The 26,639-nt window shown below is 44.2% G+C and overlaps 1 protein-coding gene across 4 annotated transcripts in view; it reads left to right on the top strand.

Annotated features, from left to right (window-relative positions):
- LOC147901220 (uncharacterized) overlaps positions 1 to 26,639 on the top strand; it is a 98,742-nt gene that overhangs the window by 26,218 nt on the left and 45,885 nt on the right. Inside the window, exons 2-6 of one of the 4 annotated variants that reach the window (XM_087376301.1) lie at positions 7,057 to 7,140; positions 7,329 to 7,660; positions 7,987 to 8,249; positions 8,394 to 8,486; positions 18,412 to 19,092. In XM_087376301.1, the coding sequence (XP_087232427.1) occupies positions 7,335 to 7,660; positions 7,987 to 8,249; positions 8,394 to 8,486; positions 18,412 to 19,092 (1,363 nt within the window). In that variant the 5' untranslated portion in view covers positions 7,057 to 7,140; positions 7,329 to 7,334. Of the gene's footprint in view, positions 1 to 7,038; positions 7,141 to 7,328; positions 7,661 to 7,986; positions 8,250 to 8,393; positions 8,487 to 18,411; positions 19,093 to 26,639 lie in introns of those variants that run through there. The other 3 variants (XM_087376300.1, XM_087376302.1, XM_087376305.1) reach the window with 3 other exon arrangements.

Genomic DNA, 26,639 nt, shown 5'->3' with positions numbered 1-26,639 from the left:
GTTAATTAAAATGAAAGGGCAAGTAGCCAATCATGATGTCATTGTGTTGTTTGACTCGGCGTCAACTCACAATGTGATTAACTCCAAGCTTATAAAGAGGTTGAAATTAAAGACAAGTCCATCTGACTATGCGTATACAGTCAGGATGGCAGATGGAAGTTCAACTGAAGTATGGGACCATATCAAAGGATATTCCAAAATAGTATCGCCATTGACTGATCTGACCTCAGATAAAGTACCTTTTATATGGGGACAGAATCAACAAGAAAGTTTTAACTCCATAAAACAAGCTGTGGTCATAGGACCGGTGTTAAAAATAGTTGATCCCCAGAAACCGTTGTTCCTGGAAAGCGATGCAAGTGGCATTGCGGTGGGAGCGGTCCTCCTTCAAGAGGGAAGGCCAGTAACCTCTGAAAGCAAGAGGCTTTCTCTCTCTCAAAGGAATTGGCCATGTATGCTGTTATCCATGCTTTGAAAACATGGAGGCATTATTTGTATGGTTCAGAGTTTTATGTGGATGTGGATCATGATACTCTGAAACATTTTTGTAAACAGCCTGACTTGAGGGGCCGCCAAGCTAGGTGGGCAGAGCTCATGCAGGAGTTTAATTTAACGATTCGGTATCGAAGAGGAAAAGATAATAAGGTGGCTGATGCGTTGTCTCGCATTATGCACAACCTGAGTTTCATGGTATTAGAGAGTGCTCTAATGACCGAGATTAGAGAAGCTCAAAAGGTGGACGAGTTTATCCAGAGCTTATGGCCTAAAGCTCATGTGTTAAAACCCCGGGAAAATGAAAAGGATGACCTGGCATCCAGAAAAGGCCAAACATATGCAAGATATACCATAAGGGATGGTATGCTGAAAAGAAATGGCAAGGTTGTAGTACCTAGTTAGAATGATCTCAGGCAGAGAGTCATTCAACAGTGCCATGATAGCCCGTGTGCGGGACACCCAGGAGTCGAGAAGACATATGATCTCGTGAAGCGAGATTTCTTTTGGCCAAAGATGTAAAAGCATATTCATGAATATGTGACACGGTGTTTCTCGTGTCAGGTAAGCAAGGCCGAGCAGGTGAAGCCACCCGGACTTTTACAGCCCTTGGAAGTACCACTAAGTAAGTGGGAGAGTATTTCCATGGACTTTATTGTAGGGCTGCCTACAACACAAGGAGGGTATGATTCTATCCTTGTGGTGGTTGATCGTCTAACCAAGATGGCTCACTTCATTCCGGCTAGAGAGTCTGTTAGTGCCCCGCAAGTGGCGGATTTGTTTATTAGACATATATTTCGTCTGCATGGATTGCCTAGATCCATAGTGTCAGATTTACCGGTCATTTTTGGATAGCGGTATTTGAGACACTAAGGACTGAGTTGAGAATGAGTAGTGGGGATCATCCTGAGACGGAGAGAGTCAACCAGACTTTAGAGAATATGCTGAGAGCATATGTGTCATTGAGGCAACATACATGGGACAAGTGGTTGCCATTGTTGGAGTTTGCCTACAATGATAGAAAACATTCCTCTACAGGGTTCAGTCCGTTTGAGCTGAACTATGGTTATAAACCAGCGAATCCAACTATAGTTGGAGTACCTCAAGTGCCTAGTGCCGCGAACTTTGTGGTTCAGATGCGGGAGATGCTAGCACTTGCGAGAGCTAATATCTGCCAGGCTATGGATAGAGCCAAGGTGTATGCGGATGAAAACCGGTCTTTAAGAGTATTTAAGGAAGGAGAAAAAGTTTTTCTCAGAGTTCCTTCTCACTCGAAGTCGTTGACTTCAGGAGAGTGTGCTAAATTATCACCTCGATACTGTGGGCCGTGGTTAATTCTAAAGAGAATAGGCAAGGTAGCCTATAAATTAGAATTGCCACAGGGGTGTAAGGTGCACCCGGTTTTTCATGTTTCGTGCTTAAAGAAATTTTTACATACAGGTGACTCACTAATCGAAGGTGTGGTTTTGTTTCAGGAGATAGAGGATAATGCAAGGCGCAAACCAACAAGAATCCTGGACCGAGGAACAATGCAAATACGAAATCGGAAGATACCCACGGTGTTGGTTGCATGGCATGGTCAGCCTCTATCCGAAGCTACCTGGAAATCCGTATACCAGTTGCGGAGTGTTCCCAGATTTTATCATCGAGGACGCTGATATCTGAAGAGGGAAGGAATGTTACGCTCTAGCCGAGGTAGCATGACCTCGGAAGAATCAGTCGACATTTCCCTTAAAGGATCTATGTTTGTAATTATTTGTTTGCGCTTTATGTAAATGATCGGGAGGGAATTAATGTCAAGGTCCTAGGTGAGGGTTGATAGCACCAGACTAGGTGGATCTAAGGCTAAGGGCCTAATGCAAGGAATGTGCCTAGGGGCAAAGGATATTAATGCATCCCAAGAGAGGGGTGAAATGTTGCATTAGGAAGGCCCTGTGATGATGACATGTGGCATCTAGATCCATCTAGGGAGATGGGGCTTGTTGAGGCTAGAGAGAGAAGAGAATGTGTGATTTACGTATGTTTTTCTGATTCGTAATTCTCTGTTAGCTCGTATGCTTCAGCAAGGTTGGCTGGGAGGAAAGAATTGGTGCTGCTCCCGTGATCTGTAGTATAGGAAATAGATGTAGTGCATAACATCGGGCAGCTCACAGCCCAAGGATGGGCAGGTTGGGGTTAGACTGAGTTGGCCAGAAGGTCGGTTTGGAGCCCCCTTGGGGCCTATAAAAGAAGCCCTTTGGGGAGGCATTTCACATTCAGCAAGCCAGCAGATCAGGGTGCAGAAGGAGCAGCACCTTTGGGCCTACATCCAGGAGGCAAAGCAGGGCCAGGATTACTGCCGACTGATTTCACCTAGGGCTGGAGCCTAGGCTGCCCTCTAGGGCAGTAAGGTGCTGAGGTCTTTGGATGGAGAGTCTACATATGCTCGAGGTGGAACACACGGGCTCAGACATCTAGAAATATCCAGTAGATAGTAGAATGAACCTTGTGGTAAGATCAGAGGACCACATCCTGGTGGGACTTTGGATCTATCTTTTGTATTGTGCCCATATCTTTGGATGGAAATATATTGTTTTGGTGGATTCTATATCTGGCTTGGATCATTGTCTATTTGCTAGTCCACATCTATGTGAAGCACATTAAGTTAAGAAGTTTGTGATTCTACACACCTCACACAGAGTGTGAGCTTCTGGGCTATTCTATCAGTCTTCCATTGTGCGTACCCTCTGTTGGTCGATTTCTAACAGGTACTCCATGAGGCACGCAGACCTTGCAGGGATCACTTTGATGGTGAGCTTACTGCTTGGAAAATTCTCCACGCCAAGTTGTGGTGGAATACTCTGTTTAAAGATATGCCCATGATCGAAGTGTTGAGTGTGATGTTTGTCAATACATAGGAAGATTACTTCCTCTAGACCACATGCCGTTGCAACTAAGCCAACATTGGGAAGCATTCCAGCATTGGGGCCTAGATTTCATGGGTTCATTCAAGAATACGGCTACATAGAATAAATATATCCTAGCAACTATAGATCATGCTACTGAGGTGAAGCCTTAAGGGATAACTTGGCTCGGACTACAACCAAATTCCTTTTTGAGAATATTATCTCTAGATATGGTTGCTCGATAGAATGTCACTGATCAGGGAACCCATTTTATGAATGAAGTATTTGAGTTGCTGACTAAGCAATTTATGATGGTACACCCAGTGTCAACTACTTACTATCCTCGGTGTAATGGGCAAGCTGAGTTGACTAGCAAAACTCTCAAGTTGGTGCCCACAAAGACAGTTAGTACACATCGACAGACTGGGATGTGCAGCTTCCTGCTCTTACTTATAAGGTCACTAAAAATTTAAGTCCGGGATGGCATTTGGATCAGAAGTTGTCATTCCTGTCGAGTTTTTGGGTCCGAGCCTATGCATTGCAATTGAACATCACCTAGGTGAACCAGAAGCAATGACGATATGATTGCAGCAGCTAGCCGAACTGGACAAGTTGCACATTCGAGCTGTGTGGTCACAACAGGTAATACCGAGGAGGAGAAAAGCGTGGCATGATCAGCTTATTGTTCGGAAGAACTTTGAAGAAGGAAATGTTACTATTGTTATACAATGCAAAGGAAGGGCCACTAAAGGCTAATCTTAAAATATGAGGGAATGGACCATACAATCCAATTGGTTGATTTGCAAGGATAGGTGATTCCTGAGTTGATCAATGGAAGCTGGGTTAAGTGGTATCGAGCTACCACAACGATTTTAGTGATTGTGAGCAGTCCACAGGTCCTTAGGAAGGAGCCATGTTCCCTTGACACAATTTTTGATCCTTCTCCTACAACGCGACCAGCCCCTCAGGACACAGCCTCATCACCCAATCCCAAGCAGCAGCCATGTCCTTCCAAAACCCAAGCCTCTCCAATCCGGTCTGTGGAGAAACAGTCACATGTTGATACACAAGATTGAGCGGCGGGTGGGATGGCAGTCGACATCGGTGGAGAGCTTGACAACATAGCGTCCACGGATCAAAATCCTCAGTTAACTCTGAGGAGCAGAGCAAAGAAATAGACGTGGTGGAGGCTTGGAATGAAGATATGAAAGAGGATGCCCCGATTGGCTAAGTGAATTGAGAGCCAACTGCAGAGAAGGAGCCACACTAGGATGGAGAGGAGTAGGTTAATATGAAACAGGCAAGATATTAGACAAAGGCCAATGGTGAAATAGGGGAACTATTCCCGAAGAGTAGAATAAGACTGCAATAGAGACAAAGGAAGCCACTACTGAGGCAGAGCACGCCGTGGCTGAGATAAAGAAGATTGTTGCTGAAGCCAAGAAGTAGATACAGGAAAACACCGCGGCACTACAAGACATGGACTAAGACACTAGTTCCTTAGTTGTGCCTTTATAGTCAATTGATAGGGGAGACGATCAAACAACGGTGAATCACAAGGGTAAACGCATTGTCATAGAATCATCAGGCTTGAGTGACCAAGCTGTCACAACAATCATTATGCTGTAGGGTTTCATTGCTCAGGGCACCCAGGATAAAGATGTAGATAGGGAAGCAATGGTGAGTAAGCTGCATATGGGGAATAATGCCCCAATAGAGGGCTGGCGATCCGAGTGCCACTCTTCAATTCCTACACAGGAAATCCCTTTGCTACCTCCTTCACAACTTGTAGTCCCAGGTGAGGGAACTTACCCCCTATTCCGATTTGAAGATATAGAATCCCAAGGTACAACTATTTCCTATTGGCAACATTGAGGGATACGGGCGGCTAGAACAATGCAGCACATCGCAGCGCACGGGGTGCCCCCTCAAGTTCTAACGTATGAGCGCTAGGAGCAAAAAAGGTACTCAAGGGAGCTTAGGGATTTCTTTTATGCATTAGTCGAAGAACAGACGCAAAGCAGGCCAATTTGAAGTTAGGTCATGAAGGTATCCAAGCCGAGCATGCATCCCTGGCGCACCGATATCAAGGGGCTCTAGGATCAATTTGGACTGCGCAGCAAACAGTCGAGTCTCAACGCCAATTGATGGTATTACAGAACAAGCCATTCCGATCCCTGGGCACCATCACAACTGGCTACAACAAAGACGACAAGAGGATGTCGCCCTTCATCAGCAGTTGGTAACACTAAAGCAAATCCAAGCATTGATCCGCGAGCTCGACAAGCCCTCGAAGCATGCGAGCATCCCTTCAAGGCGGAAGGATCCTGAAAATGATGGAGATGCTACTCGGCAGGGTGGAGCAGCACAATTCACAGAGCAGGTGGATCAGTTTAGCACGGCTACAAGTGCTCCACTGTTGAGATACAGAAGCTTCAGCTGTGGGAGCCGAGACATCAGTTGGAGTGGGAGATGACCTTGAAGACCATACTACAGTGCGCACTCTGCTTCTTGATTCAAATTCCCAACCACTTAGAGGTCAGTCACCTTTCTGATTGTGCAGTTTTGATAAAGGAACACAGAAATCGCCTCCATATAATTTTGACATTGTGGACCAGATATTCCCAGAGCACACAGTTTTAAGTGATCACAGCTAGGTGATTATGATGAATTGCTCAGGCACTCTCTATAGAACTTGCAGGCCCTTTTGAGAGTCACTCCTCCGAGGTCTTTCTACAAACCAGCCCTGGACAAGTACTGGTTTTTCCGACCTATAGGATCCATTTGGTTTGAAGAGGTTTTTTTCGATGAGTGTGACAATACTACATAGCAGGTGTTCGAGTACGAGTGGGCCACAAGTGCTTTTGACGTGGCAGTGAAATAGAAGGCCACCACAAGCAGAGAGAAGCTTTTGCAATCGAGCGTGGCAGGATATCAAATGAGCTAATGAACTAAGGCCAATGATCACCAACCTTCTCAACTTGCGGTTTTTCCTATCTCTTGTTATTAAACCCCTTTGACCATATAAATAAAGCGCAATACAAATTCTTGACAATTGTCTGTCCTCAAAAAGGGAAATGCCAACCGATCCATGTTATCTCAAGTTGAGCATAACAGGAGACACAATTCCCTAGAGAGATCCCTCAAGAGAGGTTGGCCTCATAGTGAGACCTCTCTATGATTCTGCCTTTTAGGTGTACGCGGGGGTATGAAATGTAGATTCTTACAGTATGGAGCTTCTTGGCTCAGGATGGTGGTCAAGACCTCAAGTTGTGGCTTGGTATACTGATGAGCCTATGGCAGAAAGATCAGTCAGCTGTAGCAGGGAGGTTGGTCAGTCAGCTCTCCACTTTGTGGTTTACGTTGGTCTAATGATGTATAGAGGGTCTTCCACTTGGAGTCTATCTTACTCGAGGGCTGTTGGTTGCTTCACCCTACTATTCGAGACAAGTACTCAGTTTATAGTGAGCAGATGTTATGGATCGAGATAACTCAGCCAAATAAGACTCTTTAAAAAAATTTCCTCATTTGGCAGTGCACATTGTGCTGAGCAGATCTATTATGCTCAGTTTTTTTCCTTTTAAAGATTGAAAGTTGAAGTGTAGGTCTACAATGTTTATATTTTCCAGCTTGAATTGTAACACCTGACTGATTTTCTCAGATATTTCTTCTGCAGCAGAAATGTCTGACATAATTCAAAGATGTGACTTCTCGAAAGTTGTGTTCTCTCCTGAAAATCTGGACAAAATCTACAACATAGAAGGTATTCTTCCTTCTCCAACTTTAGGCTATTTTGAAAATTTTAAGCTATGCTACTTTGAAATTTAACGGAAACTATTGAATTGGAAATTTGAGGGAGTTGTCGGGCTTCCAGGGACAGGAAGAGCAATCCTCAAGGGTGTATTCCATAATTTCGGTTCTAATACTTTCATTATCCTTGTGTTATTGCAGGAATACATGATGATTTTTGGTGATACTCTGGTTGTAGTTGCTTGTACTGTAAGCACATTTTTCATAATTGCATCTGCAGTAAATGAGCCAACATCGTTCAGGTCAATGGACAGAGAAGGATCCATGGCTCTCAGCATAGAAGAAAGGAGAAACTTTGAAGTTTCCCCTAGGCACTTGGGATTGGGAATGAAAGCTGTGAATGATGAGCCTGTGCAGCTCTTGAGGCCTGGGAAAGGTCATGATCATTTAGAATTGAATGAGACAGTGCTGGAAAATTTGGCTACTTTAGATGAACCCATTGCTTTTGTGGGCATTGTAGGGCCTTATCATGGGTAAGAGACCTTCTGTTGTATATTTACTTGATTGCCAATGCTTGCAGGCCTTTAGTGGGATCTATTCTTCAGAGTTGTTTTTGGTTATAAGGCTGCTTGGAAACTAGCTTTCCTGATTTCAAATCAGGGTGTCGGTACTTCTGCTAGTACCAGGGTGTTGATACTTTGTCTTATCGCAGATTGTACAAGCCATTCTTTCTTGTACATGTCTTATGTGATATGTAGTCCATTAAGGATTGTGACATGGATGTGTATGAGGAAGGGGAGGATAGCTCTATTTTATTGCAGTCCTTGCCTTTACTGAGAATACTCTTTTTTTTGTGCAGCGGCAAATCATTCCTGTTCAATGTGTTTCTTAATTCCACTCACGGCTTTCCTGTAGGGGCTAAGCCTGAGCCTGAAACAAGGGGAATCTGGCTTCGGATTGTTTCCAAGGAGACGCTTAAGGGAGTAGACGGCTCACAGGTGATTCTCCTTGATACAGAGGGATTTTATGGAGAACGGGCTACTCGGTTGTATGATGCACGGATATTTGCACTTGCAACCCTCTTAAGTTCTCATCTTGTATACAACACATTGCGTACTTTGGGTAAGGCATCCAATTCTCCCTATCTTGCACATTTCGTTCTAATTTAAAAATTGATGGATTGTGAAAAGTATATCACTGTTTTCAGCTGTATGGCGAAATGAAATGCAGGACTAAGGATGGAAAATTTACTCACATTTGTTGTAGGGGACATACAATCTGTGAGTGCTCTTGCAGACCTTGCCAAACAAGCACAAGTTTTCAACTTGCAAAATTGGCTTCACACGGGTGACATTACAGGTCTCTCTCTCTCTCTCTCTCTCTCTCTCTCTCTCTCTCTCTTCATCTGTGTATGCATGGGGGGTGAGTATTGGTGTTCATTTGCAAACGTGTGCATGGGGGATAAGGTATATGTGTCACAATTCTTGACTTAATTCCCTTTCCTACTTTTGCTTGTGGATTGGATTTGTGGATACACTTGTGAAATGGTATGCCCTTTTGATGGGACACATCCCATGAGGCATACCCTTCAAAGAGACACGCTCCTCTATGGCAGAGAGATTTATAGTCATGTTCATCTATGAAGGCTCATGCACCTCTTCATGTACACACCCCTTGGTGCATTGTCTTTTCAGTTATACCTCTTCACTCTTTATATAAAGAGAGGCCATTCATGAACACGGCATATAATTCCTTTTAGTGAATCTACGTCACTCTACTGTTCAATTACTTCCTTCTGCTTCTAAGATTCTTTCACTACAGTTAATGATAACAGATCGACTAGAATTCCTTACACTGGTATCAAAGTCAAATATTTCTCCTACATGTAGGGAATGCCTTCCTTAGCCCTTTCTACGAAGCCTAGACAATTGAAAGGAAACAGCATATGGAAGAAATGGAGAAATGGCACACCATAAATTTAAAAACCGTATCCTGCTCCTATGCTTTGATTTGCATGGCCCCTCCATCAATCCCATCACTTGATGATGTAGGTGCCGTTTCAAGAATTTGTGCCCCTTAATTTGAAAGCACCTTGCAAGCCCTCGATCAAGACACACTCCTTTGCAAGATACCCTTGCATGCAAGTTCCAGTTCATGGGCATGCAACCCCTAGGCATGCATAATGTTTTTCCCCCTCAAACAATTTGTCTGATTGTTTATCGTTCTGATGTCCATGCATCACTGCCTTTGCTAATGATTGACTTCATTATTAGGATTTCAATGAAGGCGATACGTTTCTCTTATTTGTAGCTCTTATCACTACAAGACTGTGAAGTCTATGTTTCCCAGGCTGCGGCTGTGATACTATGGACTGCATAAACATTTAGGATCCCCATCCTAGTAAATCTATAATCCCATGCATACTACCTATCCCACAATGAGCTCTCGCTTGTCGAAACTTGTAGGGCAAGGGCTTGCCTCAAAGAGTTACAAACTATCCCTCTATTCCACCGCTAGGGACCATATCTCTAGGCCCCTTCTTGGAAAGTGCTCCTATAGGATCAGAATGTTCATTGACTGCCTAACAAGGGCCCACTATAACTCCTGGGAAGGATAGTCGGGGGGGGGGGGGAGATGCACGGTTATGGAACCCATGCATGTCGAAACTCACAATTGTCTTCACATGGAGATGACATTGGGTGACAATGAAGGCCTCAATGCTTGGAGGCTTGTATAACAATCTCAATCCGGGTGGATTTCACAATGAGTTTGGAGGAAATATAATTTAAATCTGTGTGATTTCTTGACAACGTCATCATTGGCTCTAGGTCCACCTTGTGAGCCTGTGTACCAAGGTCAAAGCTGGCACTCGAAGCCTACCAGAACATTGATGTAAGGCTAGTGGTTTCTTATCTACAGCATCCAAGTCCTGGTCTGTCCTTTTGGAGGGCAATTTGCTAGGCAAGCCTTTGGACCATGCTTAGTCCAAAGCAATCAGCCCTGTATTGGAAAGGTCACCTCCCCATCTGTAAGCCCCCAAATGAGGAGAGCATGGGGGAGCCATTGAGCAACAGCAGGAGCAGATAGGAGCAGCCAGAAGCCACTTCCTTGGGCCTCCCACTGGGGGTGGAGGAGAGTGAAAGGTGTGCTGCAGACTGAGTTCCCTAGAGGCTGGACCTTGGCTGTCTTCTAGGGAAGCAAGGTGTTGTGATCTGGACAGAAAGTCTATAGAGGCTCGAGGTGGAGCACACGGGCTCGAGTCTAGAGATAGCCGGTAGATAGGAGAAGGACCTTGTGGTAAGATAAGAGGACCACACCATTGGTGGGACTCTGGATCTCTTTCTCTTTTGTATTGTGTCCATAGATTTGGACGGAAATATATTATTTTGGTGGTTTCTCTATCTAGCTGGCTCATTGTCTATTGATGAGTCTGCACATCTATTGTATGCACATAAGTTTAAGAAGTTTGTGATTCCACACACCACACCACACCGTGTGAGCTCCGGGGCAATTCTATCAGTCTTCCACTATGCGTACCCTCTGTTGGGTCATTTCTAGCACCTTGTTGTCCCAACCACTTCCAACAAATTTTGAAGGAACGGGAGGAAGGTGGAAAGGAGGCAAGGGAGCTAGAAGGAAGGAAGCATGACTTGAAATAGAAATGGAAAGAAAGGCAAGAACCAAAGGAAATCACTTAGATGACCAAAAAGATCCACTTGAGTTGATTGATGTGACAAGTGAAAGTACAACACTTATATAGAGTGGACACACACACACAAGTACCATATGTGTATGGGATAACTCTTAAGATGCCACATGGCACTCTCTCACGCAAAGACTTATGAACTAGTTCCTAGTACACACTAGAACACACTCTTTGACTATGATTTCTCCAACATCCCCCCTCAGAGCAAAGATTGTGAGACCTAACACGCAAGGAGTAGACTGATCCCCTTTCCACCGCAATACTGCAAAGAGGAAGTCCAACTATCCAACACCTTCCGTGTGATAGTGACTTCTCAGTCAGCTTGTGACCGGTAGTGAGAACCATCCCTCGTCACCCCCCCTTACTCTGAACTGGGCAGGAGTCTCGCATAGCCATAAGAGTAAACACCCAATACAATCATTTTTGGGGAACTACCCAGGGCAGAGTACCCTTATTGACTCCAAAGCCACAAAAGCATACATCATTTTAGAGGGACTACTCAAGGCAGAGGACCTTTATTGACTCGCATAAGAGAAATCAGAATACATATGGGTCGTCATCCTCAATGAGGGTGACATGGGCAGATAGTGCTTGGTAGATGACTTGAATCTCCTCTGGTGTCTCCTCTCCTTCAACCAAGTTGGCATGATGCTAGTCTTGTTCTTTTGCTTTCTTTGTGTAGCAATGTGCTTCAATATGACCCTTGCGCTTACAAATCTGCACGTGATGTTCTTATGGGATTTCTACTTGCTGGTGGAGGCAAGAGACTCTTTAGAGCTTGATGTAAAAAGCGGAGGTTCTTTGTTCCAGCGATCTTTTTCGAGAAGAAGAGTTACCATATCATCAAAGGTTGTCGAGGTACTTCAAGAGTGTTCTCAAAACGAGAGATTCCTTCCATACTCTTCATGAGGACAGCCATTTTGTCCTTGTCGTCAGGTGGATACTTCAGGCTGCAAAGTTGTTGAACAAGAGATTGCATTTTTGCCAAGTGTGTACTTAATGCATCGCTATCCTCCATTTTTAACTTATAAAATTGCAGCTCTATGTGGAGCTGAAGGCAGTGCCAAGAGGAGGCAATGGGCAAGTGCGAGTAGAAGAGGAGGCAGCGGGTAGGCAAGAGGCAGCGTGGGCAACGGTCATAAGAGGTAGCGGGCAGGGAGAAGAGGCAGCGTGGGTAAAAGAGGAGGGGCTGGAGGCAGTCAGGCTGTTGCACGGGCAGCTAGCAGCAAGTCGATGATGAGCAGCTCCTCAAAGTCGGCATCTTGATCTTCATGATGAGGCTAGAGAAGAGATTGAGGGAGGGGCTACCCTTTGGGGGAAGATAGCTTCCATTTCCGGGCTACCTCACTCCTAAGGTTTGCCCAAGGAAGGGAAAGCTAGAAAGGGGACATGGCTCTGATACCACATGAAGGAACGGGAGGAAGGTGGAAAGGAGGTAAGGGAGCTAGAAGGAAGGAAGCATAACTTGAAATAGAAATGAAAGGAAATGGAAATGGAAAGAAAGGCAAGAACCAAAGGAAATCACTTAAATGACCAAAAAGATCCACTTGAGTTGGATTGATGTGACAAGTGAAAGTACAACACTCATATAAATTGGACACACACACACAAGTACCATATGTATATGAGATAACTCCCAAGATGCCACATGGCCTCTCTCACACAAAGACTCATGAATTAGTTCCTAGTACACACTAGAACACACTCTTTGACTATGATTTCTCCAACACATTCGCATCTAGGGACCATTGCTCCTTCCTCGTAGCTGCAAAATTGAAACCCCAAAATGGGACTAGCTCTCCTTTATATGGTTTATTCCTTATACAACATAAATTTATTGAAGGAATTTCAAGATTTGTGTCTCTCACATTGTGCTTTCTTTTCTTGTGCAGGCTGTGGTATTGCATGGTTAGTATCTTACTCAAGATGGTCATCCTAGCTTTGGGAACTTCATATGTAGGTCGCAGTATTTGTGAGCTCTTCACGCCAATCTAAGGTGACCAAGTTGAATGGTGTCAAACCAATAGATGCTTCAAGCCAACAATTGCGATGTCTCATCCGAATCTCAAATCCCCAATTGGAAGTCCTCATGCAGATGTTCCAGGCCAACGATAATGAGTTGCCACACCATTCTATAATCATGGGTTCTCACATGTATGTCTAGGCCAACAATCAAGAGTTCCCATGGCTTTCTCTCCAAGCTCCAAATTGAGCACACCTTTCATGTAGATGTCACTTACTCATGGCCTTGCAACATTTTTAGATAGGGAATTAGAGGTACTGACCAAAAGATTGGTTTAACTATCCCATTGAGCTCAGTTCTCTGTCCTCGGATGCAACAGCTTGCAAACTGAAGGGAAGGCTTTCATATTTATGAATTCCCATATGCTCTCTATCTCAAAATGATCATGGATTGGCTTGAGGAAAAAAATCATAGATAAAATAGGCTCTCCCTCATAACCTTGGGGAATTATATTGTCTTGTAGGAACATCCTCACCTTGTGGTTGCATTGTGGTGGATGGTTTTATTGCTTTAGCTTAGTTTTGGTGTTGCTTGCGAGCAAGAGTTATAGTGACACAAAGTCCTAAAATTCAGAAACACCCCCAACCAATAGAAGGTAGCCTAGATGCTTTTTGTGGCGATCTTTTCTTGAGCAACATGGCCACCTCCTAAGGCCACATGATTGTTGAGTAAGAAAGGTATTTTGTGTCGGAAAATGGAGATTTTCAAAATGTAGCTTTTAAATACTATGGCCAAAGCCATATTCGAATTTAGCAAAGGTGAAATCTAGAAGGGTGCCCACCTTACTTTTAGAAGGAAGTTAAGAGAGTATTGCTCTAATGATGAAAGAGCTTGAGCCTTGCATCAATTTTTATGAATTAAGGCTTGTAGAATGAGCATCTTTGTCAGCATCATAGTGACCAACAAATGCATTTTGTCAGATCGAAAACCCCTTCCCAACAAAGCGTTGATAGCAGCTTCTCCAAGGCAGATTCAGGTTCTTGTATTGAGCGAGGGAGGTTTTGTCATGGAAATGATGACGAGTGGAAGCTATGTCATGACTTAGAAGCACTGCTGATAGAAAGAATAAAGGGCAGCAAAAGCATGGCTATAAACCTGGATAGTAGATCCATTAAGCAACACTTCCTTCACATATTAGAAATGGAGAGTGCACGATGGAGACTTGGAGACGAGGATTGAAGCAAATGACTAATGTTGACTGATGTCATATTGCAAAGTACAATGGGCGTCATTGCATAGGTTGAGAAACTGGGGTCAAAAGATGCAGCGACTAACTCACCCAGAAACCCAACCTCTAACTGAGATTAGGGGTAAAAAACCTTAATAAAGGAGAAAAGTGCCCCGAGCCCCTTGTTACATGATATTTCTAACACCCCCCCTGCAGCGACAATGTCACAATGTACAAGGTAAACATCAATCATCAAATGTATATAAGTTCAAAGCTTTGCAAGAAGCCTCAAACTTTGGACTAGGTAATTCTTTATGAAAAGATATGTTACATTCTACTGTGTAGAGCATAAGACCAAGCTGATATCTAGTGCATGTAGCCGCTTCTTGACATAGTGATAATGAACTTCAATGTGTTTTGAACAAGCATCAAACACAAGATTCTGTGCCATGACAATGGCACTTTGATTGTCAGTGAGAATGGGAGTAGGCTTCTCCAATGATGCATGAAGATCTCCCAACCAATGCCTCAACCAAATACACTTGTGAAGGCCGCCCTTTACTCAGCCTCACAAGATGGATTAGCCACTGTAGACTGTGTCTTGCTTAGCCAAGAAACTCAGCAGTGTCCAAGAAAGAAATAGCTAGCATTGGTCGACTGCCGAGTATCACAGTCACCAGTCCAATTTGAATCACTCTAAGCCTGTAAATGAAAGTCACCCCTCCTGCGAGGGAGCAAGCCAAGAGATCGCAAATATCGGAACACACATTTCATAGCCTGCCAATGACAAGACTTAAGGCTGTGCATAAATCTACTCAGCTGGGACACTGCAAACTGAATATGGCCAAGTAAATGAGGCATCCCACAGCCTAGCTGTAAACAATGGCATCAAACGGTTCACTAGCATCATGAATGGACAGCTTAAGCCTTGGCTCCATAGGAGTGGATATGGGCTTACAATTTTGAAATCTGAACCATTCCAACAGTTTTCCAATATACTTGGACTGCAATAACCCAATGCTTTGTCATCTTGCACAAATCGAATGCCCAAATAATAATGAAGTAGTCTCAAATCGGACATATAAAAAGTTCGCTGTAATTCAGCCTTGAAATCTGCAAAATTTTCAGGATTTGTCCTAGTGAGCAATATGTCATTGACATAAAGGGCAATGACGAGCAAATCCCTCCCTTTCCTGACATACAGGGTTCTCCCGTGTGAACTATTCTGCATTTTGTGGCTGGGCAAAAGGCGTCTATCTTGGAATACCAAGCTTTAGGAGCTTGTTTTAATTCATACAAGACTTTCTTCAATTTGCATACCTTGCCTTCCATGCCAAGCACTACAAAACCGATGGGCTACATGACAAAAACTTCCTTCTAAAGATCCCCATTCAGAAATGCAGTTTTAATGTCCAGCTGATGGATCTTCTATCCATGAAATAGTGAAAGCAACTACACACCTAACGGTGGTCATATGGGAAGTAGGGCCAAAGGTCTCATCATAATTGATGCCTTTCTCTTGTGCATAGCCCTTTGTAACGAGGCAGGTCTTGTACCTGTCTATGGGACCATCTGACTTACACTTGTATACCCCATTTGGTTCCAATTGCTTTCTTGCCGGCAGGCAAATCCACTAACTCCTAAGTGTGGTTTTTCTTAATGGAGTCCAACTCTTCTTGCATGGCCTTGCATCGAATGCACATTGTCAGTATTTACTTGACCCAACAACAGTGGGCATCTTCAACATCTCTAGTGCTCCTACATGATACCTTTCAGAGTGGGGCAATATAAGCGTGCCTCTTTGCACATTGTAGACCTATTGCAAATTTCCTGAAGTCATTTGTTTGAAACTAGGAGACCCTTGGGAGAACCTTTTTTCTAGCTCAAAATAGAATAATCCTAAGAGGGCGTTGAGAAAGGCCCTTGGTACTTTCACCTTGAGGGTGTTGTCATAGGCTATCCTTGAGAAATAGAGGGCGTTGAGAAAGACCCTTGGTACTTTTATCTTGAGGGCGCTATCATAGGCTATCCTTGAGCTAGCTAGGACAATGCCTAGAAAAGTATCATCCTGACACTCCTTTAAGAAGATCTTGCTTTTTGCAATCTTTGATATTTCCTCCTTAGAGGTGCAATATTTGTCATTATAGCTCCTACGGGACTAACCATGGTATGGGCATAGCTTAGGATTGAGGCCTAATGAATCTAGGATACATAGTGATCAAGGGACTTGAGCTGAGACCAACTAGAGGTTGGCAACAAACTAGGGTTGAGACTAGAGCCATAGTTTAAGATGAGGTCTATATCCTTTGGGAGTATGTTTTTTAGGAAAAGCTGATTTACTTAGGGCATAACCCTTGTATTTAGGGCTAGATGTAAAATATAGTAGAGCTATGCTTATAAATATAATAAAAGGATCATAGTATAGGGTCCTCGATCCATCTCAAGGGTGGACTAGCTATGTTTATAAATATTAACAGATGGATCATTGTATATGGTTCTTGGATAACCTCATTCTCGAGCATGGACTACCGCCCATGTTCTGAATGGAACTTAGGTTGTAGGGTGGTCCAACACATTGAACCTATGGCTGCTCATTGAGCTGCTAGCCCCCTTCCTTCATAGCTTGGATGAAAGTGTACTCGCTATGGATGAAAGTGTACGCGCCAGGGAGGATTCTCTATTTGGGATTTTGACACCTGGCTTATTCAATTTTGTTAGTTGGATGTATTCTTACAGTAGGTGGTTTTCCAAGGGAGCGTAACATTGGTATCAAAGCTAGACATTACAATTGGCATTGCCATTGTGGCATTTATCTCCACTGCATTAGAGCTACTTGCATTTCAAGCAGTTGCCCTTACCTTTTCCATGGCCATATATGAAAAGCCTGATAATTGCAATTGTACACTTCTATATTCAGCATCATCTGCTCTTCTTGGTAAAGTATACCAATCATTTCCTGCACTGTGGGTGCTGCAACAGTGGCTGTCAATATTCAAGTTGGTAATGAACTTCTGTAGGAAGGTGCTAGTGAGTTCAAAATAATGAATAAGGTTTTTATTCTCTATTCTCTCTCATTGATGACAGCAAGCTACTAGTGAAAACTTGGATGTGGGATTGTTGAGAACACCACGTTAAGGTTGCTGTAGTAGAATATCTTAGGGCCATTCTGAAGATGTGCACGCACAGTTACAATTTGCTGGCTGAAATAGAAATTGAGTGCTTGCAGCGCTAGAACACCAAAAGTTGACGTGTTTTTTTTAACTGATTGTTTGTTCAGCCTCGCACACATCTATGCGATGGAATTATTATTTTTTTGCATGAAATGCCTTGTTCTAGTCACAATTGCAAATGGGCTGGAATAGGGTGTCTGGCATTGAAAGTTATGCTTGCCGAAGTATCGCTTACAGACTGCAGGTGGCTGTAAGATGATTGTTCAAGTGCTGTATTGATTTTGTTTGAGTTATGTATGCTGCAATTAGAGCACCTTGGGCTGTGTGCCGTTCAGTGAACTAATCTAGCTGCATCTCAAGATGCGCAAGGTTGATTTAAGATCACCTTGAGCTGCATGCAGCTGCCTGGCTTGCTCCTGTGCAATGACATGGGTGTGTACAGATGCTGTGCTATATAGGTTCTCGTCCTCAAGATTGCCTTGGAGGTTCACAGGTGCACAAGTTTCTGTGTAGGATGGCATTGAGAGGGTGCCTCTGATATCAGAGAGAAGAGTGTGAGAATTCCAGGAATGGATTGCATACCCTGAGGGAAACAAAGAAATGCGGGGTTTTATTATGAAAGCCTAAAGCTAACCTAGATTTAGCCTAGGATGAGATGTGCATTTTCATAACAAAACCCTAATCTCTTCCGTTCTTTAGTGTGAGCACTTAGTTGTTAAAAATTTCCAGTTGTGTTGTTTTCTCGTCTCTCCAGCAGATGCATAGTGTATCTGTATCTGGACAAAATTCCTATTCCAAAGTCGGAGTGCGATGTTCTTAGGATAGGACGTCAATGAGTGTGACATCTAAGGTGTTCATAGGCTCTGCTGCTAGGCTAGGAGATGCCAAGTGCCTCTGTCAAGACAGATGAGTAAGTTAACTGCTGTCCTCTGGCATTCTAGTTCTCATTGTCAGTTTGTCTCTACGAGCAGAAGAAGGATATATACCTGAAGAATTCTGATACTCTCTTTTCTTTCTTTCATAATTTTTTCTTTAACTACCGAAAAGATGTACTATTTTGTCTCTGATGTAGCCCGTTAACCTACTTGTGGTAGACAGTGGTACAGAAGCATCTTGCTGCCTGCTTGCTTTTCATATATAGATTGTTGACATTACCTCAGTATTTATGATCCAAACAAAGAGTTGATATTGACTTGACGTGTGCTTTATTTATGCAGATCAGTCCCTTCCCTCAGCAAGCATGGACCCATCTCTTCTTCTGAAAACACTAGATTTTCCACCACTTACCTGGGTAGTCCAGGGCTTTGACATTGATCTGGAGTCTTCACATCAGCCTATGGACTATCTTCAACGATATCTTTCTGCTTATTCCCATACTGGCGATCGAACTTTGGACACACTTTTCACTAAGGGTATCTCTTGCTTTGCTCTTCGCACTCCTGCAGATATAAACCTTCTGCGTGAGCAGTATGGTAGCAAGATTCTTGCTGCTGATGAGGAACTATACACACAACTACATCCAGGATACATATCTGACATGGATAAACTCCGAAAAAGTATTTTTGGGAATCTTACATCCAAGGGAGGTGGGAAGCTCACTGGCAAGGCTATTGCTGCCTTATTGCCCCTTCTAGTCTACTATGTGAATGAAGATTTCCCTCTTCACGCAGATAGGAAGTTGAGGGATGTTTTAGTGGATGTCATTGTGGATGGCGCATTTGCAGGGGGTGTGGAGTATTTTCAGAAGTGCATGCGTGAACCTTCAGTAAGTGACACGGTAGTGTCTTCTAGGCAAGGCAAGAAAACAGTGATGGATACAAAAGATTTAGTGGCCATGTCTGTTCTTGCCACGTCAGCACTAACTGCAGAGGAACTTGAAGCTGTGATGACTTTTGCTGGTACGATTTCTTTATGTTGAGAAGCATGCTCTGTTTTTCTGTCTGATTGATGATTATAGGATTGAAAATCTATGCGTTATATTATGCATATGGAGAAAACTGAAGTTGAAAGGGAAACCGATCAATATAGTTGATGGAAGGCTTATGTGCTCCACAAAAGGTCTTGGAACAAAATCAAGTTTGTACCTATCAAACGATAAGGAATTAATCATTGAAGAAAATGCATTTGAAGCAACATAGGAATGTGAATATATGTGACCAAAAGGGAAGATTGGCAATAAATTTGAGCTACTGAACATGCCAGATGATAGCTGTGGGGGGATTGGCAGTTTTTTACCATGGCATTCTTGTTCATTGTCATCTTTATTTAATTATTAAACCACAATTGTTGTCTTCCTTCTGCTTTGCTTTCTTCATGTATGTGCATCTAGAGTGCTAGACTGTGATATATTTGATTATATAATCTGGAGCACAACAATTAAAAGCTGTTGTGTTTTAGTTGGAGGTTTCTTCTTTGTTTTGTTTGCATTGCCTTATTTGGTGCTTGAAGTCATTTTCAAGGCAAATGAGTGGTTTTTATAGGTTGATGTGGTGCCTTTTCTTGTCCAGGACAAGTGATTGACTTTTTAGGCATAGTCACCTCAAAACGTGTTTCAAGGAATAGAAACGTTTTTGCCCAACATGTTTCTACAAAATGACCGAAACAGAATTGCAAATCTCAAAATGGCAGACATCTGCCCTAACTCTAAGAAAATGCCACATTGGCTCATTTCGCCTTGTGGTTTTTCCTTTCCCTGCTGCCTCCTTGCATATGTGTGTTTCTTAGCGAAAGTCCTTTGAAATTTTGAAATGTTTCGCCACAAAAACTGTGAAGCATGTTTCCAGAGCACAATGTTTTAAAGCTGTCATGTTTCAGTTGGAGGTTTGCTTTTGTAGGAACAAGAATGGAGATGGATTGTGAACACAAGAGAACAAGAAGTGAACACAAGTGAACTCCAACTGAAATGTTCAACCAAATGAAGAACAAGTACAAGTACTTGGTATATATAGTCCAAGTACTAGAACACACAAAAACTCCAAAATAGACCAAGTCCTAGTCTATCGTACACCACCATATCATTGTATATATCTCTATAAATCCCCCCTCAATGATATGGCTGAAGTACTTTGGAATGATCTTAGAAGTACCTAAAGTACCATGGTTGCACAAATTCATCCACATGTGCATATAGCAACCTATGGGAGTACAAAAGAAAACAATGTCATTTTACAAACCCCCTTGACATTGTTTGAATGTCTCGTATCTCCAAGCCATGTTGATGTTGTGCGAAAAGAGGCGCTAATAGGCTTTTAGTGAAGATATCTGCCACTTTGTCCTCAGTGGAACAATATGTGAGATCAATGAGGCCATTTGTGATATAATCCCGCACATAATGATAGTGGTTTTCAATGTGTTTCATGCGAGCATGAAATATAGGATTGTTCCCTATAGGAATGCAACGTTGGCTGTCACAGAAGATTGGAGTTGTGTTACCATCCCGAGCATGCATGCAGAAGCTTCCTTAACCACATATATTCCATAGTGGCTGAATTTGTAGCTTTGTATTCTGCTTCACTGGAGGAGAGAGACACGCGGTCTTGCTTCTTATTGAGCCATGAGATGCACACTGAGCCCAATGAGAAGCAATAGCAGGAAGTGGACTTGTGATCATCGACGTCCCTTGACCAATCTGAGTCGGTGAAGCCACTCAGAGAAATGTCACCATCTGGAGCATAATGCAGCCCATAGGAAAGTGTACCCTGTCCATATCTGAGAACCCTCTTCACCTCAATCCCCCGTCATCATACGGTTTCCCTTTCAATAGCAACTATGACCTCCGAGTTATTTTTGTTGACATCTGTTTTCATCACAAACACACAGCTAAGGATCTTCATTTGAGCACCGCACAGGTTGGGTTAACAGTTCATGAGCACCGAACATTGAGCACCCATAAGTTAACCAATGGAGAGTGGGCGAATCGGACGGTCAACATCCTGTTGAAGTTACAACCATGCTTGCAAGGACCTTGACATAAAACTGTGGTATGAATGGAGGAGATGGTATTACCTTTGACATCAATCAAAGTGGCCACCTTTGCCTTACCTTCCTTTCAACATGCCTCTTTTCTACGCAACCGAAGCAGTGGCTCTCCTTTACATAACAAAGGGTTTGTTCGTCGTTTTTCACTCGCCTTGCAGTTGCCTCAACTGGAGTCTCCAAAAGGACTGTGCTTCGCCCTAGGAGGTCAAAAGCGTCTCTCCCTCCTAAAAGTCTTTGGCTTGAAATTCGTGATAGCTTGTGGCTTCTGTGAAGAACTCCCCTTCACAATGGTATCATCTTAGACTTTAGCAAATCTAATCGGCTCTCGAGGCTCTTACGGTGGTTGTTCTTCACTTGGAGGGTATGTTCTTTTGCCAAGCCAATGATGAAAAAAACCCACACAAGGTGGTGAGATCGATGTACGAGGCTTTGGATTGCAGGTCCCTAAATTTCTGTAGATAAGTATGAAATGGTAGCTTATCCATATTCAAGTGTGTGAACTGAACTTCGTGAGAAGATCAAACACATCCTTAGGTTGACAGAACTCCTCTCTAAACATTTTTTCGAAATCACCCCAAGTCACTAGGCTTTCTTTCATTTCCTTTCACCAAGCTAATGCCTATCCATTTCCTTTCACCAAGCTAATGCCTATCCCTTGAACATCCCTTGCGCCATCAGAGAAAGGATGGAAAGAAAGTGCACCTGCCACCAGTTCAACCAAGTGTCGATGCACTCGGCAGTGCATTCCTTCTTCTCACTTGTGAATGTTTTGGGTGTGAAAGAAGGCATTACAGGAATAGTTGCACAGGTTCGTACTACGAAGCCCGTAATTGTGGCTTGTAGCAAAGCGTTTGGGCTGTTATCATGCCCTTCAAGTCCTTTAATTGCTTGTTGAAATGTTCCATTAGGTCAGCCTTCAGTTCCGCTTGCTGCTCCTTTGTTATGAGGTTTTCCTCACCAAAGTCCATCTTGTCTTCTCCTCCCTGAGGCTTTCAAGGGGGCACTTTGCTTGTAGCCTCCTGATGTGCACGAGTTTCTTCAGCTATCTAAATAGAGAGGTGAGGGGCCACAGAGAGAGAGAGAGAGAGAGAGAGAGAGAGAGAGAGAGAGAGAGAGAGTAAATTCAGTAAGTAGATGAGTGAAGCAGAGAAAAACAGTGGACTGGCTTGCTGCCTAGAGGCAGATGCTGAGAAAAGAGAGGAAAAGAAAGGCGTTGAGGAGGCTATCCTGTGGCAAAACAGGTCCTTCAGGTCTGCTCATATGTGGAAGTAGAACGAAGCTGATTCAGTGCTGTCTAGGGAGGCGTTCAAAGTGGAAATCCACCTGGTAAGCACCCTTCTTGGTTTGGAAGTCACTGTTGGTTTGGGTCTGCTGTAGCTGGGCTGGTGTGTAGACTGATAGCCTGGAAGGGCCGTGGTTTTTCTAGCTAATAACCCAGCCCCTTTGCCTCTGAAAGTGCTTTCCTGAAAGCTTCTTAAAGCAGCCTGCTTTTGGAAAGCTCTGTTTTTGGAACTTTCCCTCAAAAAGCCCTGAAAAAGCAATCCCTGTTTTTGTAGAGGCCTTAAGCCTATGTGGCTCAGCCAAAACCAATCGGCCCTGCAAGGATCAGCTGCTATCACCTCAACCGTCCTATTGGATGTGCGATTAGGTGGCTTGAGTCCCAGCGAAGCCCATCCATCCGCAGCACCTAGGACAGATCCTTTGCAGATCGAACAGCCTACCCAGGCTGGCAACAGTTAATGCACCCACAGGAGGCGAACTTGCAGCAGCTTCTATTCAAAACGGACACAGCAACTGTTGCAAAGCTGTAGCACCACCCCTCCACCCTGGTCTGTGGTCATGATCAGGGCACAGCAGATACTTGTGCAGTCGACTGTGCTGACAGCGTATCACCTTCTACGACAGGCTTAGATGGAGGCCACTTCAACAACCACTAAAATTGTGACCTGTTTTTACTAGAAAAACATCCATGGCACTCTTCCAAAGGCCTGAAAATTTTATGAAAGCAGGTCTACTCTTTCCTGTGGCAACCGCACATCAATTCTGCGCTATTGAATTTGCAACTAGTGTACAAGTCCACCATCTTTTAAGTTTCACACCCCCTGAGCGTTTTTTGCACAAAAATTGACTGCAAACAGTTCCCATTATCATGCTCCAACAATTCACACAGATTCCAAACTTGCAACACTCCAGCAACTTGCAAAAGCACTTTGCTACATACCTGGCAACGTTTGAATCTACATACGTGTGAACTTCAACCATGTAGAGGAGCTGCTCTGACACTAACTGTAACATCTCTTCTACGATCTACCCTAAAGACAATCCAAACATGATTAGCAGAAACCAAAACAAAGATCAGCAGGCGGCTGACCTCCCAGCCACCTTCAAGCACACATGCTAGGGATCAGACTCCTAGAAGGCTATGGCTATAGCTCTGGCTTCCCATACCGCCGGAACTGCTCACTAGGAACCTTCAGCATAGTATCTCGTGATCCGCCATGTAGAAGGCAAGAGTCTATGCTCATGATCTAGATGACAGACCTATTAGTGGTGTCAACACATTGAATGCCATCCCAATAGCCTTGGCCACTCTTATATAGAAGTGCATCCCACTTTTTAGAAAGCGTCTTGGCTCTATATATGCAACTGGCCCCATACTATTTTTTGAAGTCTTTTAGCCCCAATTTAGCTTGTTTCCCTTAATCCCAGGGCCCCCTAACCCTACTAGATTAAACCACTTTACATAACATCCCCTCCTCCCCCACCTTTGGCACACCATTGTGCTTGTCGCTGCCTCTCTGCGATGTTGCTCTGCGGTGGAGGCGGCTGCAGGCAACTGGTCATTGCCCCCTCAGCCTGGTTCTGCTGTTGCACATAGTTGTCAAGATCCGTTTCCCCCCTCCTTTTTCAGCGTCTGCTTCTTGAGGGAAAATTCTCGTCGCTCCTGCTAGCTCTGGGGACTTCTTTCAAGATGTGCTGGTTGCGTATCAGCTTGGCTGGCTGTGAGGGTCTTGTGAGACTGAAGCAAGGCAGCCTTTGCCTCATTTAGTTCCTTTGCTTGGGGCCTCTTTTGGGCTGTTGCTTTTCTGTAGAATTTCCTTTTCTTTTTGTCTTTTCCCTAATTTCCATCCCTCCCTTTCCTTCCTTTTTCCCCTACTTCTTCCTCTTTTCTGCTAGCAAGTTACCTTTTTTTTTGGTTTAGGGGAACCCAAATCTTGGCAGAATTAATGTCATCACCAGGTTCTCCAAGTGATCAACATGTTAGTATTCATAATAGTACTCTCTATGATGCCGCATCTGAAAGAAACACCATTGCATTGGAGATTCAGTATTAATCATGAAGGCCCGGGAAGGGCACTTTATCAAAGAAACTGGGAGCCCCTCTGTTGGGGTAAAGGCACATTGCCACCCTTTTGTTAAAGTTATGACACCTATGACTGTCTTAAGACAGTCATAGGGTGAAAGCCTAATCCTAATAAAACCTATGAGTTTGTGGTGTGGCTCAACACTTCACACCCACACTTTTGTGTCTCCCCCTCACTCTCTCTGTCTTCGTCGTTCCACTCCCTCACTCTTTCCCTCACAAGTGGTATCAGAGCCTCTTCCTCTCCCTCTCCACTTCGGTCTACCCCTCCCTCTTCCCCTCCCTCTCCCCTCGGGTCTCGTGCCCTCAGCGGCTAGCAAGGCGGCAGCGCGAGCAGATCGGGGCAGCGCCAGCGCACAGGGCAGCGCGCGGGCAGAGCGGGGCAGCGCGCGCGGGCAGAACAGGGCAGCACGGGGCAGCTCGCACTTGCAACAGCAGTAGCTAGCTGCTGCTAGCTGCTACTCGCTACCAAGCGGGCGCAACCAGCGCGCCGGCGCGCTGCTGCTAGCTGCTACTCGCTACCAAGCGGGCGCAACCAGCGCGCAGCGCCGGCGCGCACCCAGGCTGCACACGGGCAGCCGTACAGGAGCGACCTGTACAGCCACCCGTACAGGCTGTACGGAATCCGTACAGGCCGTCGTACGGCTGTACGGTCGCATGGCCAGCAAGGCAGCCGTACCGTACGGACGCCGCCGTACGGACACTGCGTCAGGGAGGTACAGGTCAGAAATTTTTTTTTCTTGGGATTTGTGCCCTCGCAGGTACAGGGTACAGCAGGCACCCTGCACAGGTACAGCAGGTACAGGAGGCACAGATTTTTTGTTTGGGGGAAGAAGGAAAAGAGAGAGCACTCTGCTCTTCATTCCCGGTTGTTCAGTTCTCAAAACTGTGTGTTGGAGGTACAGCAAGTACCCTCGTGTCCCTCGTGCTTGAGGTGACTAGTGCCGCAGCGTGTGGAGGTTGCACAGTTATTTTGCTTTCGGGAAGGTCAAATACCTTGATTTTGCAGAGGGCTTTTATGCTTTTGCTGAGTGCAAATCTCAGCTTTTGGGTGACAATTTCAAAGGGCTTTTGCCTGGAAGTTTATCCAGTGTATGCCTTGAGGCAGTGTGGAGCCAGGGTGCCCACATTGGTCTTGTTTCCGCAGTGTATTCAGTGACAGTTCTTGCAGGTCACATTCTGTGTACGACACTTTGAAAAATCTCAGTTGAGCCACGCTTGGCCAGGGCACATCGAGTTTACTCGGTCCCTAACTGTCCATCGTTGACAGTGCTCAAAAGATTTTTTCTTCAGTGTTTGTACGTTGGGATCTGTGTTGTTACTGTGTACACAGGGCCGTTTATGCATTACATTGTCAGGTGAAAGTGCCAGGAGAGCGCTGTATTTTGTATGCTATCTCAGTGTTGAGGTGTTTTTTCACTTGGTACAGGTGTCAAATCAAGGGGCTTTTGCCCAGATTTTGCTTGTGAGCACTTGAGTTACTGTTTGAGACCTTCAGATGCCTTTTATCCCCTTGGCAGAAGGGTGATTGCTTGGGATTTGTCCCATTCTTTGTTGCAGGTTTGTGACAGGCTGAGGTGTTTGGAGCCTCTTTCAGTGGACAAAACAGTGTATGACAAGTGGTTTATGCATATAAAATCAGTGCAATACCTCATCTGAGGTGGGAGAAGTGTCCAGGACAGCAGTGTTTTGTGCTTCGTCAGCTGATGATGCACTGATAAAACACTTGTGGAACAGCTGCAGCATTCTGAAGTTACTGTTTTATGCCTATTTGAGCACGGTACAGTGTGTCAGAAGGTACAGTGACTGGAGGGAAAATTTTCTGTTTTGCTGCAGATTTTTTGACAGTAAAAACAGCACTATTGTGAGTGCTCCTGGCTCTTGATAGAGCAGGTTTTTTGAGAAATCAGAATTTTATTTAGTCATTTTTTTTTGACTTACAGGGAGTCAGGTACTTTCCTTATCTGATATGGCATCAGGGGGAAGTGAATCTTCAATTCTGAACATAAAGAAATTGGAAGGGGCACACAATTATGCATTATGGGCAGAACAGTGTTTGAATGTTCTTCTGCTAAAGAAGATTTCTAAGCCCATAAGGGTGAA

The sequence above is a fragment of the Dipteris shenzhenensis genome, chromosome 6, assembly GCF_047967505.1.
Source record: "Dipteris shenzhenensis isolate YYH24624 ecotype China chromosome 6, Dip_SZ_1.0, whole genome shotgun sequence".
Lineage (NCBI taxonomy): Eukaryota > Viridiplantae > Streptophyta > Polypodiopsida > Gleicheniales > Dipteridaceae > Dipteris > Dipteris shenzhenensis.
Note: the sequence above shows the minus strand (reverse complement) of the source record. Positions and strands in the feature narration are given on the sequence as shown.